This window comes from Paramisgurnus dabryanus, chromosome 3 (genome assembly GCF_030506205.2).
Source record: "Paramisgurnus dabryanus chromosome 3, PD_genome_1.1, whole genome shotgun sequence".
Classification (NCBI taxonomy): Eukaryota; Metazoa; Chordata; class Actinopteri; order Cypriniformes; family Cobitidae; genus Paramisgurnus; species Paramisgurnus dabryanus.
Window position 1 is genome coordinate 4,596,879 of NC_133339.1, and position 15,721 is coordinate 4,612,599.

The 15,721-nt window shown below is 39.7% G+C and overlaps 1 protein-coding gene across 6 annotated transcripts in view; it reads left to right on the forward strand.

Annotated features, from left to right (window-relative positions):
• The window catches only part of LOC135734156 (uncharacterized), an 81,146-nt gene that overhangs the window by 42,165 nt on the left and 23,260 nt on the right, over positions 1 to 15,721 (forward strand). Inside the window, exons 13-20 of one of the 6 annotated variants that reach the window (XM_065253045.2) lie at positions 11,830 to 12,273; positions 12,380 to 12,637; positions 12,716 to 12,970; positions 13,219 to 13,461; positions 13,628 to 13,936; positions 14,012 to 14,260; positions 14,353 to 14,437; positions 14,524 to 14,910. The exons of 4 other annotated variants lie outside the window; for them this stretch is intronic. In XM_065253045.2, the coding sequence (XP_065109117.1) occupies positions 11,830 to 12,273; positions 12,380 to 12,637; positions 12,716 to 12,970; positions 13,219 to 13,461; positions 13,628 to 13,936; positions 14,012 to 14,260; positions 14,353 to 14,437; positions 14,524 to 14,544 (1,864 nt within the window). In that variant the 3' untranslated portion in view covers positions 14,545 to 14,910. Of the gene's footprint in view, positions 1 to 11,829; positions 12,274 to 12,379; positions 12,638 to 12,715; positions 12,971 to 13,218; positions 13,462 to 13,627; positions 13,937 to 14,011; positions 14,261 to 14,352; positions 14,438 to 14,523; positions 14,911 to 15,721 lie in introns of those variants that run through there. One more of the 6 variants, XM_065253044.1, reaches the window with a different exon arrangement.

The window sequence follows — 15,721 nt, forward strand, 5'->3', positions numbered from 1 at the left end:
CTGTGATAGATAGGAAAACTGTTTTGCACATCTGAACACTACATATATGGTAGGACACTGAAACACACTTTCTTCTTTCACTGGATGGATTCTGTCTTCCCATAGACAGATAACACACCCAATTCATCTTTATGGACTACCTAAAGGACTGAGAACTGAAAAAAGGGTTTACACTGATCTAATTACATTTCATTGAACTATTGTACATTTTTTTGAATTACTGTGTCTTTTTTTATACTGTGTTGAATTTATGGTTGAAATAACTCTGGTTTGAATTTTGCACTTGTTATTTTCTGAAATCTGAAAAAAGTGAATTGAGGTACAAAGAGTTTTATTGTTGTTTTATTTAGGGTAATTTTATTTATTTGAAACTATTATTTTACTTTTATTTGTACTATTCTCAATACATACCTCAGTTTACGGTAGTAGAGACCGTAGCAGAGTGCCCTGTAGCAGACTCTCAAACTCGAGGGCTTAGTGTTGCCAGTTTGTCAAATGACCAAGGGTCACCTGCTACGTCACAGAGAATGAGAGACCACAGAGATATGACACCCTTACCTAGTGTTTCCCCAATGCTGAATGCTGAACATATGAAAATTCAAAACCTGTCCAAGGAGAATACCCACACTAGGTGCGGTAGAGTCAGTAGCCCCTCAGCCACAGGATTGCCACGCCAATCTCTGACCATGGATATAATAGATCCTCCTGCGGTGCAAAGAGTTGTGGTCGAACATGTGGTAAGGACGAGTGATATGACAGCCCAGCATTCTTCCCTACGGCTTAGATCTTTCTCTGGAAAAATCCCACGTCCACCAAATGAACCTGACTTTGAAACATGGAGAGCTAATGTAGAATTCTTGCTCGATGATCCCTCTTTCTCAGACTTGTCCCGTACAAGAAGAATTCTAGACAGCTTACTTCCACCTGCGGCAGATGTAATCAAACACATTAGTCCACAATCATCACCCTTGATGTATTTAGAGCTGTTACAGTCAGTCTGCGGTTCTGTTGAAGATGGAGAGGAATTATTGGCAAAATTCATGACAATGCTGCAGAATCAGGGAGAAAGGCCCTCCAGCTATTTACATAGATTGCAAGTGATATTTCCACAGTGAGAAGAGGTGGCATTGCTGAAAGTGAGCACAATCGCTACTTGCTAAAGCAGTTTTGTCGAGGATGTTGGGATAGCAGCTTAATTGCCAACCTCCAGCTGGAAAGAAGAAAGAACAACCCACCTTCCTTTGCAGGATTAGTAGTATCTGTAAGAACAGAGGAAGACAGGCAGGCTTCAAAGGAAGATCGAATGAGGAGTCATTTTGGGATAACTAAACAAGGCCCAGCCCCTTCCAAGTTACGGACTGCTGCTCATCAGTTGTCTGCTCACTCACATGAGGTAGTCGGCGAAGCATCTCCTGTAACAGACTCTATGAGAAAACAGTAGGGGTGGCACGGTCCATGAAAAAAATCCGAACCGTTCGGTTCGCTTGTCTCGGTTCGGAGCGCGTGTGTACCGCACGGTTCAACGGTTCATGGCATGCGCAATGTAGTCTCATGCCCTGTATGTGACCTCAGATTGCGTGTTTCCCTTTCGCGCGAAAGAAGAGGTGACTGGTTTGGAGTATAAGTACTGCAGGTTATGTTACTTATAGAAATGGCAAGTGGGAGAGAAAAGGAAGTCTGCCCGCAGTTGGAGGATGCGCCAGCGTCGTATAAGTTTGGTGTGTGGAAACATATTTTTATTTCATGTTACCTATGATGACAGCGGAAATAAAACAATAGATTGAACTGCTCGAACAGCCACAGGAGATCGCCTTCTCTCCGACCATTTATCTAATCTGAGGTACTGTTTTACGTCTTTAGCGCTATTTTTAGCCTTTCATTGATAAAATTAAAGCGGCTGATTTCCGCGTAGTTTCATTTTGCTAGCGTGTGAAAGTTGCGCGATCTTATTTCATAAATTTCCCCTCAAAGTAATCAGGACAGAAGTGGTCAAAAGTGGACAAAAGAGACGGATTTAAATATTACATGTGTAAAGGTTATGTTTCTCTCTCGTCCACATAAACTCTCAGTATTAAAGCAGCCTCTCAGTGATAAATCTAAGAGCTACACTGAAGTTGGCATTCTAATAAATGCAAGTTATCTTTGTGTGCTAAAAATGCACACAAAGTTCATGTAGATGGCAATACACATTCTCTTTTTTGCCAAATAAATGAAAAGCATGTTGAAATCATCAATGTCTTCCCTCTTGCTGTTTCAAAATCTCACCTGGCTTTCCTCAGGGATGGTCCCAATAATGTGCTTAAAGTCAAATTCAGTTTGTGCATGATTACATGATATAACTTTTTTTAAAACTGTATCCTTAATTATGGATAATTAATACATTAATAAGATAATACATTTCTGGAGTGTTAAAAATTTAAAGAAAAAATAACAACAAGAACCGTACTGAACCGAGAACCGTGACCATAGAACCGTGATACGAACCGAACCGAGGGTTTTGTGAACCGTGCCACCCCTAGAAAACAGATATCAGAAATTCATGCTCAACTTGCCTGCACAAAACCATTGACTCACCATCGTGAATACTCATCTGGATGTTCTGTAGAGGTGGATGTGACGTTGTTGCAAAAAGAACTTACTGCGTTACGAGCACAGGTTCAAGCTATGGAAGCTACAGTTTCTCGGAAAGTTCAAAACAAAAGTTCAGAGCATGGAGAAATCTAAGAATTAGCAAGGCAGATTGCAGAATTAAAGGCCCACTTAACTGTCTATGAGCCTTGTGAATCTCAACCGGGAAGGCCATCTGTGTTTAGAAACCCTACCACAATGTCACGATCCAAGCAAATTAGATCAGAGGAGAGTAAATCAGTCAATGAAAGCGGATTAACTTTACCTCGACCTCACCCAGGCTACTGCTTTCATTGCGGAGAAGATGGCCATATTGCTGTGAACTGTGAAAATGAGCCAAATCCCACTAAAGTACAGATCAAACGAAACCAACTGAAAGAGAAACAAGCCCAGTGGGACCTCAAACACAGAGTCGAGTGCCCACAGTTAAACTCCAAGGCGTCTCTGTAGCGGGGCACACAGAGACAGAAGCTGGAATTCCCTGCCCCAACAAACCTATGAAAGTGTCCAGCAAATGTTGTCATACAGCCACACCAAAGAAACTGTCAAGAGGATTGGAGGCATGAAATGTACTGCTCAGTTGTTTATTTAAGAAATCCCAGTAAATTGTCTCCTTGATACAGGATCTCAAGTAACTACTATCCCTTTGTCCTTTTACAAAGACTTCTTATCAAACCATCCTTTGAAGTCACTTGAGTCTCTATTAGAAATAGAAGGAGCAAATGGATAGTCACTTCCTTACCTGGGTTACGTAGAACTCACTCTGACATTCCCTAAAGAGTTTTTAGGAGAAAAAGCAGAAGTCATTACATTAGCGCTTGTGGTCCCTGATTTGATGCACGTTCCTCAAGTTCTAGTGGGCACTAATTCCCTTGATGCTCTCTATGCAAAGCATGCTCAAGAGAATTATGTGAGCTTCAATCCTGCTTTTAGTGGATATTGAGCAGTGCTCAAAATTTTGAATGTCAGACACAAGTTGATGAACACTGAAATTCTGGGATGTGTGACATTGGAAGGGACTACATCTAAAGTTGTGTCAGCAGGAAGTGTAGCTGTTCTAGATGGAGTTGCTCATGCGAAACAGTGCTCTGTGGGAACCTTAACAACTTTGGGACAGCCTGAAGCATCCTCCATTCCTGGTGAATTGTTGGTAGCCAGTGGACTCTACACCTTGCCTGCAAAGCGATCCTTTAGCTTACCTGTGTTGGTGAGAAATAAGACCCAGAATGACATAGTTGTTCACCCTAAGGCTGTCATTGCTGAGATGCATGCCGTCCAGCGCATTATTGAAACCCAACCGAGACATGATACCTCCGAGGCCCAGATGAACTCTGGCAGTTCAGAGATGAAGTTTGACTTTGGAAATTCCCCCTTACCACCGGAGTGGAAGAGCAGAATTACTAGCTTGTTGAACAAGATGCCAGAGGTATTTGCCTTGCATGATATGGACAATGGGCATACAGATAAGGTGAGACATCGTATCAAACTTACTGATGAAACTCCCTTTAAACATCGACCAAGGCCCATCCATCCACAGGATGTAGACGCTGTGCAAAAGCACTTGGAGGACTTGTTGGCTGCTGGAATTATCCGTGAATCGGATTCACCTTTCGTTTCCCCGATAGTTTTGGTGAAGTAGAAAGATAATTCAGTACGCCTATGCATTGATTTTCGGAAACTCAATTCCCAGACTATAAAAGACGCCTACGCACTTCCCATTCTAAAAGAGGTGTTTTCTGTATTAACAGGCTCAAAATGGTTCTCCGTTTTGGATTTAAAGTCCGGGTATTATCAAATCAAGATGGAGGAGGCGGATAAACACAAAACAGCCTTTGTGTGCCCTCAAGGATTCTGGGAGTTCAATAGGATGCCGCAAGGGACGATTGCTTCCAGTACCTTTCAGCGGCTCATGGAGCCCTGTATGGGTGATTTGAACCGAAAGGAAGTGTTGGTCTTTTTAGACAACCTCATAGTTTTCTCGGAAACGCTCGAGGAGCATGAACACCTCTTATTGCAGGTCCTAAAACGCTTAAAGGAATACGGTCTGAATCTCTCACCTGAAAAATTTACATTTTTCCAGAAGATATTTGGGACATATTGATTCCGAACATGGTGTCGAGACTGACCCAGAGAAAATAGAGGCCATATAAACCTGGCCAAGGCCACAAACTCTCAAGGAGCTAAAATCATTTCTCAGATTCGCTGGGTATTATAGAAGTTTTGTTCAGGACTTCTCTAAAATAGCCAAGCCGCTTAACAACCTTACAGCTCGATACCCCCCAATACGGAAGGGAAGGAAGATAAAGGATGTCAATCGTCTCTATTATGATCCCAAGGAAGAGCTAGGACATAGATGGGATACTTCTTGTCAGCAAGCATTTGAGACCATTGTAGAGAAGTTGACTACTGCCCCAGTCTTGGGATATGCTAACCCCAGACTGCCTTATATATTAAATACAGACGCCAGTACTACAGGCTTGGGTGCTGTGCTGTATCAGGAACAAGAAGGGCAGTTAAGAGTTCTTGCTTACGCCAGTAGAGGGTTAACTAAGAGTGAGGCTAGGTACCCTGCTCATAAACTTGGGTTTTTTGCCCTTAAATGGGCAGTAACTTTGAAGTTTAATGATTACTTGTACAGGGCTGAATTTACTGTTGTAACAGACAGTAACCCTTTAACGTACCTCTTGACCTCTGCAAAGTTGGACTCCACAAGCTATAGATGACTATCTGGATTATCAACATACAACTTCAAAATCCAGTATAGAGCAGGAGCCCAAAACCAGGATGCCGATGGGTTGTCCAGACACTCAAATGGACAGCTGGTGAATGATCTAGACTCTCAAAAAGAACAGGAAAGGATTAAACAGTTCACTCTGAATCACTAACCTGAAATCAACGTAAATCTGTCTGAAATCCTTCCAGATGCTGTGAAAGCTGTGTGCGAGAGACATCAGGTCTGCCAGCCTCAAAAAGAGTATTGCCCTGCCTATATGACATTGGTGGAGTCTCTCACAACAGATGTTCACGCACTGCCTAGAGAATTCCAGAATCAAAATAATCATGGTATACCTGAACTTTCTCACCTGTCAGATGATGACTTGGCAATACGTCAGCAAGCAGATCCTGAATTAAAAGAAGTTTTGGAATATTTGGAGTCCGGTGAGAAACCCACTGGTAAGAAAACGCAGTCGCCTACTATAGGTCCATGGATGAGAGAGTGGAACAAGTTGGAAATAAAGAATGGGGTGCTATTTCAGAGAAGAACAGATCAAGGTAGAGTGCTGAATCAACTGGTGTTACCCAAAGAACTTCGAGAGATGGTACTTACCAGTCTACACGATGACATGGGTAATCCAGGGTTAGAGCGAACCCTTGATCTCCTTCGTTCTCGGTTCTTTTGGCCCAAGATGGCTGATGCCCTAGAAAGAAAGATCAAAACTTGTGAACGTTGCATTCGAAGAAAAGCACCACCACAGAAAGCAGCTCCCTTGGTTAACATAAAAACCAGTAGGCCCTTGGAGCTTGTATGTTTGGACTTCTTGACAGTAGAGCCAGACAATAGCAATACCAAAGATATACTGGTTGTAACAGACCATTTTACAAAGTACGCTATTGCAGTTCTCACCAAAGATCAGAAAGCCCGAACTGTGGCCAAATGCCTCTGGGAAAATTTCCTATTGTACTATGGATTTCCAGAGAAATTGCATACTGATCAAGGCCCAGATTTTGAGTCGCAGACTATTCAAGAGTTGCTGGTATTCGCAAGGTGCGGACAACTCCCTATCATCCCAGAGGGAACCCTGTAGAGAGGTTCAACCGAACTTTGTTACAAGTGCTAGGAACCCTCGAGAATGAAAAGAAAGCCCACTGGAAGGAGTTTGTCAGACCACTTGTGCATGCCTACAACTGTACAAAAAACGATGTTACTGGGTACTCGACCTATTAAATGATGTTTGGAAGAAAACCAAGACTGCCTGTGGATCTTGCTTTTGGACTTCCAGTTGATAACTCTTCGCAGTCATAGTCAGAAAATCCACCTTCTGTTGTCCGGACTCAGTTGATGAATAACTCACCTGATGAACAAGACATAACCAGAAATGAAATAAATGAAAACTTACCTGTAACCCCTCACATGGATCCAAACGACTCCGACGTTGAACCTGAAAGAGAAAAAGAAAGTGAACTAGTAGAAGTAATCTCAAGAGAAGAATGCAATTAACCTACTGAGCTATTAAATGAGTCATTCAGAATGTTAAAATTTAACTGATGTAGATACTCAAGAAGGAAAAGCTACTTACATCCCGAATTAGCCCCTGTCAAACAATTTCCAGATGTTCCAATTGAGTTAGGGGATGTAGAAAATGTAGGCCCAAGGCGTTTGAGAAGACAAGTCAGACTACCAGATAAATGCATTATGCACGGCTTGGAAATCCCTTAATCTCAGTCATTCAATCTTTGTTGCAAGGCTTGAGTTCTGCACACTCTGAGTCAGTAGAAGAGTCTGAGTATAGTAAACATAGCTGTGAACTTGAACCTAGCAGAGTTTTACCTGTGTAAAACTATTAGCTTCCCACGCACAAGCTAAGATTCAGGAGGGGGAAGTGTAACCAAGGTTACTTGAGAGGCAGCTAAATATGTGACCCGTCACGGAAACCAGGGACACAAGTTGGCAGCACAAGTTTCAAGAAAATGAGAATCAAAGTTTTTTTTTGTTCAAAATGTGTGATTTTCGTTTTATTGCAGAATCTGTTAGTTGAGATCACGAAGAAGCCTCTCCATGTTTGAGATAGCAGTTTATGTATATTTAAAAGCGTACATTTTGCGGTTGAAATAGCCTTGTTTTTTCAGAGATTCTAGCGTGCAGCGGGGGGCGTCATTGTCTGTGTGTATATTTACATACTGTATAAGCTTGTGTTTTCGCCTCCGCCCCCACAGGGAACAGCGTGACTACTGAAAAAGGATAGTTCGCCCAAAACTGAAAATAATGTCATTTATGACTTACCCGTATGTCATTCTAAACTCGGAAGACCTCCGTTCATCTTCGGAACACAGTTTAAGATGTTTTAACTTTAGATTTAGTCCGAGAGCTTTCTGTTTCCTCAATTGAAAATCTATGTACGGTTTCCATGTCCGAAAGGTAATAAAAACATAATCAAAGTAGTCCATATGACATCATTCGGTCAGTAAGATTGTGATGAACCTTGAAAATACAGTTTGGTCCAAAAATAGCAAGAATTACGACTTTATTCAGCATTGTCTTCTCTTCCGGCTCGAGCGTGAAGTCACGTGACTTGTAGTGACGCGGCTGCCCTGTTCCTCAGACATGTTTGCTTAGTTTTATTTATTTTTTTCAAACTTATAGCGTGCGTCTCCCCAGACTGTAAATGAAGCTCGGGCGCACAAAACAAAAGAAAAATAAAAGAAGCTGGGGCGGAACAAATAACAGTCAGCCACGTCACTGACTTTATGGGGCGCCGCAGTCGGATGACGTCAAAGTACCGCGAGAGCTCTTAGAAATCTTACGGAGTAGTTTAATTTCGATTCGCTCTCGCGGTACTTTGACGTCTTGCAGCGCAGCATGAAGTCAAACTCACAAGTTACACAGAGATCGTTGAACTTTTTATATAATTGGCTACATGTTTTGTCTATCAATATTTTCCATGAAGTCATTGGCTGATGGAGTAACGAGCGAGCGATTGGTAACATCCCTTAAGGACTTCACGTTTTCGACGGGGCTATTTTTGGATTATCTATTATACTACCTCCCTATTTTAAATACAAACTTTGAAGACGGGTTCATGTGTTTAACGGAGTGTAAGCTCATATACCCTTACATGTTACGATGTAAATAGTCCTCAGATTGTATATTATATTGTATTACCAGAAGTTCATGCAAAATCTGATGTAAACAATAGACTATATCTATATTTCACGGATTATACGCATTTGTGGACAAAAATCATTGGATGATTCACACATCTGAAACAGACTGGATTCGACTTGTGATCCCCACAAAGGTAAAAGTCCTGTTTATTTTTGCATGTTGTTCATTCGGACTTCTGTAATAAAATACTACCTATGATGCTAGAACATATGTATCTGAAAAAGGCTTTACAGGGGGTATGGCTTAGCTAAATGAGATGTAAATGAGCCCTATTGTCTCTCCAGCCTTGGAAAAGGGAAAGTGTTAACTTTTTTCTTTCTCAAATTTCTCAGCATTCTCTTTCTTGAATGTGTTACATTCAAATGGCCACAACTTCTCCAAATCTTATCAGATTTCCATGTGTTACACATCGTTAGAAAGCTTAGAAACTGCACTTTCAGAATCTATGAATAACTCAAAATGCCCCAGATCTGACTTGTGTCCCTACTTTCCGTGACTGGTCACATATGGTTAATTCCCTTTAAAACCTTTTAAAATTGATTTGTAAAGATCAATTATGAAAAAGAAAATGTGAGTTTTAAAAAATATGTACTTTTAGTTGGTTCGTAATGTAGCCAATAGAGTTGAGTCTTAAATGTGAGTAGAACCAATCAGACTGTAGAATGTAACACGGTGGAGGAGCTCACTTCCGGGTTTCACGTAAAATGTGCGTTCAGTTGGAGAAGCAGCTCTCTCCCGTGTGCACACTACATGTGAATGCTGTGGTTGAAAATACTAGAGAAAAGAGAAGAAATATGGAGAAATATGGTGCTTAAACCCGTTTTGAGTATGAATTGAAGGTAAAAGAAACCGAGTTAAAGGAGTCGAGTTACATCCGAGTCATTCTGGAGTGTTCTGTGATTTTGTCGATCTCCTTGGCCAGGTTTTTTGTTTTTGTGTTTTTGTTTGTTCCCTTTATCTTTCCATGTGCTGATGCTGGAGCTGTTGATGTTTTCTGGATTTGTCCCAGCCTTCTGTGAGTTTTATGAGGGTTTGGACTGGCAAGCCATTCCCGAGTCTTACTTGGATTTTCTGTGATAGATAGGAAAACTGTTTTGCACATCTGAACACTACATATATGGTAGGACCCTGAAACACACTTTCTTCTTGTTTCACTTGTGTGAATTCTGTCTTCCCATAGACAGATAACACACCCAATTCATCTTTATGGACTACCTAAAGGACTGAGAACTGAAAAAAGGATTTACACTGATCTAATTACATTTGATTGAACTATTGTAAAATTTTGTATTACTGTGTCTTTGTTTTATACTGTGTTGAATTTATGGTTGAAATAACTCAGGTTTGAATTTTGCGCTTGTTATTTTCTGAAATCTGAAAAAGTGAATTAAGGTACAAAGAGTTTTATTGTTGTTTTATTTAGGGTAATTCACTTACTTGGTTTAACTAAACAAAGAAAAGAGATATATACTTACCTGTTATATACTTACCTTTAAACTACCTACTGTACCTCTTCAAAGGGAAAAAGGGGTGTGATTTCATGCACAACAAAAAGTGTTGAGTGATACAGCTTTGTATTGTTTTTTTTTTTTTTACCTGAAACTATTATTTTACTTTTATTTGTACTATTCTCAATACATACCTCAGTTTAACAGTACTACGGTCTCTGAGTCACTGCTGTGAGTTGTTGCAGCATCTTTCTCTGCAGCGAACCTAGTCTTCTGAAACACTGGTCCAATACATATTGTTAAAGATCCTTAAAGGGGCAGTGAATTTGTCGATTTTATTGTTTTATACTGTTGTCTGATGTCTACTTATGATGTTCGCGTGGTTTTTACATTCAAAAACATCAAAAGCAATAAGTAATAGGCTATTTTGTAACATGGATTAGTGGCTCTCTGGAGAAATGGTTTGTTTGAAGGGGCGGGCCGCACTGAAGACCTGGACGTAAACGCCCACTGCTATGATTGGACGGCTTCATTCCCCGTCATTACATGTGGGCAAATGTTTTAAAAACATTAATTTGTGAAAATAGCAGCCGAACACAAATATGTTTGAGCCACAAAAGATTCTGGGTGCTAAAGACGATACACATAAATGACAATACGTATAGTAAAGTAGAAACAAAAATTTAAACTCGACGTGACTAAATTACCGTATACAACACAGTAAGCGCGCATCAGAATCTAAACTGCGGCTGATAAATCCTTATCAATAACTTTGCATATTTCTATTGTGCTTGTGAGGTTGCTCTGACATACACGTAACGTTACATACCACAGTTATATGATAAAAAAGCTTTGTTGTGTGTTTGACCTTTCAAACGCAACTCGCCTAAAATACCGTATACAACACAGTAAGCCGGCATCAGAATCTAAATTGCTGCTGATAAATCCTTCTATATCACTAACTTTGTATATTTCTACCGTTAAATTACAGTCGTGTTGTAACGTTACCTTTATTAATCGTTTAATGTTTTTAGTACATTAAAACAGTCAAACATGCGTGTTTAGACACGGATGTTAAATCAAGCGATCTCTTCTAACAAAGCAATAGTGAAACGCACTAACTTAAATAAACTTACTGTGTATAAGTTACTGCTGTGTCATTTTTGTCAGATCCAATATGACTGTTTTTAATCACAGTCTTTCTGCAAATCCAGCATCGACTTCTTTACAAATGAATCCGTGTACACAAAGTAAACAAACACGAGCTGGAACTCCTTCAAAACCAAACTTTATCCACGCATTCCTAATGTTGAGCCTCCATTATCCAGCGTCTGTGTTCTTCCCATTGACCGTTCTTCCACAACCGAAAATGCGTTTCCATGGTTAATTCAGATCACCTCGTCAAAATAAAAGTCTCTCAGAAAAAATTTATTTAAAAGTAATTTTGGTTAAATTTGGCAATCTTTAAAGACATGTTTACTTATTGTTGAGACATGTGTGTGTGACGCGAAGCTGTGGGAGGGGCTACAAAAGTGGTCCTTGTATTTGGTTATGGGGAGGTGCTTCAATTCTACTTTGACGTCATATTTTTTCGAATTCCACACTGGCTTGTAATACTGGCTTGGGGCCAAAAACTGTTATATTTCAGTAGCACGGACGTTTTCAGTTTTGAAACTTGCAGGATGTTCATTTAAGTATGATGACCTCTTATATAACAAATTATCAAGGTAAAATTGAGTATTTGATTTAAATTTCCTGTGGGATGTATGGGCTAGCCGTCACGCACATGCTACACTATACTGTATAATTGGATGAATGCTGTGTGTTATCACAAATAAAGGAGTTGTTTGGTTTTCTGTATTTCATCAGATTTTACTACAGTTATGATGAGACACAACGAATGTCTACAGTGAAGTTTCTGCTGAGGATCTGTGTTACAGCTGTAAATAATGACATCAATACAGGAACAAATTTCATTACTCAGCTGTCATCTGTGTGCAGTTACAAAACCTTCCCTTATCATGAGAGGTATTATGATAATATAAAACAGAGTGATTTCCTGCTGGATCTTTACTCACATGTGAAGGACTATGAGAGTCAAAGAGGCAGGAGTTTACTTCCAGCATTACAGTCAGTTTATCAGTCACCTGATGTCTGGATCATAAATCTCTCAGAGAGAAAGACCTCCATCCTCCTGGAAGTGTTGAAGCTCCAAACAGAGAAGAAACCAGTAGAGCTGATAGACTCCTGGACATATGAAGAGAGTCAAGTGATGAGTTTACTTCACTGTCTGCCATACATCTCACAACTGCGGTCAGTACTGCATAAATGTGTTTATTGTCTGAAGTGATCGTGGTTCATTGGTGATGTTTAGTTGTTTATTTATCTGTTTGTTTTAATCAAGTCTTGTGTTTTTCAGTGGTGATAAGGACTGTGTGTTAAGTCTGGTTAAACTGGTTCAGTTCAGAGAGAATCCAGATCTGGTGATGTCACTGTTTCAGGCTCTGGACTTCAATCTCAGTCTGGATGGAAAATTACCCAGCAGCACCTGCAGGTTTGTGGGTGAAGTCTTACATCTGTCTGCTGATAAACTCACTTTCACTGTCAAGCCTGAAGCCATCTCTCTCAGAGGAACAAGACTTCTCTTCAGACGCATCACAAACATACACACACTCAGGTAATGAACTGTTATAAATATCTTCTTTTTATTTCTGTATATTTAACTATTTATATTCTGCATTGTTGTTGTTTTCAGGTTGAGTGGTTATATGATATTGAGAATAGTGCGAGCATTGAGGTCTTCAGGGGTTGGAGCTCCTGTCAGTGTAAATGAACTCTCACTTGATCTGAATGATAAACAGCGGTCAGAGATGGAGATGTCCAGGGTTTTGAGCAGTTTGTCTTCTCTTCTGAGACTCTGGACTGTTCAGTGTTTAAACTTGACTGAATGCAGGATGAAGTCTCTCTCTTTAACTCTCCTATTGTGTCAGCAGAGCCCAGCGACTCTCAGGTCTGTGATTGTGTTTTTATGTAACAGATTTGAGCAGTGCTAATATTGAAATTATTGAATACATTGTGATTAAATATTTATGGGTAATAAAATATTATTCATTTTTTTGTAATGACCAATTGTAACAACTGTAAAATTGATTTAATGTTTATTGAGAAGTATCATTTTCCAGTATAGATGTAAAATATTGATGCTCATCCACACTTCATTCATAATGACATACAAAATAAAACTCTGTGTGTGTTTAGACTCTCTGAAGAGATTCTCCAGACGCTGGCTGAATGTGTGTATGAAGCTCAAGAAGAGGAAGTGACTCTGTGCTTCCTGCAGAAAGTGGGTGGAGATTTGACTTCCTGTTCCTTCAGCTGGGAAAAACTTCACTATTTCCTGCAGTGTGATATTCCATCAATCACTCTTAACCTTAAAGAAAAAGACACGACACTCAACATCAGAGAAATACTGCCATTTCTGAACAAGATTCACTTTCAGCGGTAAACAACATGCTAATATTCTGGCATGACAGAAAAGCTTAAAGATTAATCTTATTTAAGGGAAAACCTTAATATACTCTGAAAATATAGAAATAATGAACAGATTTACAGTGATATATAATTTTTATTTGTGTTTTGTTGTGATTGAGTTGTTGTTTGTTTTCAGTGTTGACAGACGGCTGTTATTGAGAATGATTCACTGCTGCAGTTCATCTGATGTCCAGCAGGAGGCGTCAGTGGTTTTGCTCTCTGCCCTGCAGCACAAACTGGACTTCACCTGTGGTTCAGCACTGGACCTGACAGAAGACACAGAGACTCTACAACTGACTGCTGAAGACTGCCGTGTGATATCTGCAGTCATTCAGAGAGCTTATAAAGATACACAAACCCTCACACAGCTGAGTCTACACGACTGTGAGATTAATACAGCTGGAATCCATCAACTCTTCTCAGTTTTACACTCTGTTAAACTCCGGTGAGGAAACATCAACACATATCATTCATACACAAGCACAGATACACAAATAAAACATCTCTGTCTCTCTTTCAGCTGTGATAAATGGATGCTGCTTCAGTTTCTCTCTCATGTGGGTCCTGGGGAAGCTGAATCTCTTTCTCAGGCTCTGGGTGCAGAAGTGGATCTCAGTCAGACTCAGCTGGACCTGCAGGTCTGTAGAGGACTGGCGCTGGTTCTGGATCATTCTGAAGGTCTGACAGAACTGGATCTCAGTCAGTGTCATCTAACTGATCAGAGTCTGGATCTCCTGCTGCCAAACCTTCATAAAGCAGAAATCATTGAGTGAGTGAAAGACAGAGAGAGATTGTCAACATTAAGCATTGAGTGTCCTGTAATATTTATTGTGTTTCTGATGATTTTTGTCTGTTCTGTAGTTTTAGTGGCAATAACATCACTGACGCTGGGGTAGAGAAAATCTACAATATCGTCTCTCTGTACAGTAACATAAAGACAGTAAGGGTGTGTGAGCACAAATCACGTTAATTTGTTCATGAAGCTGTATTTGTTTGAGATGGGCTTTAATATCAAAATTTGTATTTCTCTAGGCTCTTCAACAACAGAATTGAAGACAAAAAGCTTTTCATTACAGACCCACAATTGGAGATCTGGTGATGACAAAAACTTCATCCAAAGAGATGAATATCAACATCACTTTATGAATCACATTCATATTTATTATCATCACCAATCTTCTTGTTTTATATTTTTGTATGAAGTGTGACATTTTAAAAAGAGGAACCATTTAATAGATTTTTTTAATAATTTACTTGTAGGCTAGTTGTGCACAAAATATTTTTATATGATTTGCATAGTTTTTACCTCAAATATTGAACCACATCTGTTTACTTATTTCAATGGGTCAATAAAACAAAACCTGCAAACATGACTACAGTATATGAGCTACCTACTCAACATACATTTCATCAAATAATTGTAAACCTAAATATTTACATCAAACCTAAAATGTAATTTCACATATAAAACTTACTATGTTAAACTGCTGTTTGTCTCAGTTGCTAGAACTTGACCTGTTATATCAGATGTAAGTTTCACAAAAACACTTTTGTTAAACACATTTGGGCACTTTTGACCTAAAAGGATCAACGATGACGTGTGAATTTAATTTCCTGGCGAACCAGATAGATTTTGAAAATACATCTGCCAATGAAAGTAAGTTATTAGCAAATCAATTTCGCAAAAAAGCTTGTATTTAAAATTAATAACTAAAATGACATTGACGTCTTTAAGCAGTCCTAACTACAGCTTGACACCAGGTTACACCTCGTAAAACCAGGATCTGTTGTGACTAAACTGTGAAGTTTGTATTTATGAAAATCTTTCAAACCAACCTTGCTTTGGGTGTGGTTTTGTATTGTATTCTACACGGAAGAATTTAATGTGTTGGACGTCATGCGGCGTTGCGCAGACAGATCGGAGTATAATATCACAGTACCGCGAGAGCGATTTAAATGCGGTGCTTTCGAATTGCTCTTGCGATAGTGTGTCGTCATACATTGAACGATCTGCGTCTCCGCATGAAGTCGAGCACGCCTCTCTTTTTTTTAAGCGCACCTGCTGTGTTCACCTTAGAAAAACCGGAGATATTTAAACATGGTTGCGACTGCTTAAACTCTGTGAACATTGTGAAAGTAAACCGTAAAAAATAAAACTAAACGGAATCTCCCTGCCAGTAGCCCGTACGCGACGCTGAATAAACACAGATAAAGAGGACGTAGAGAGGTG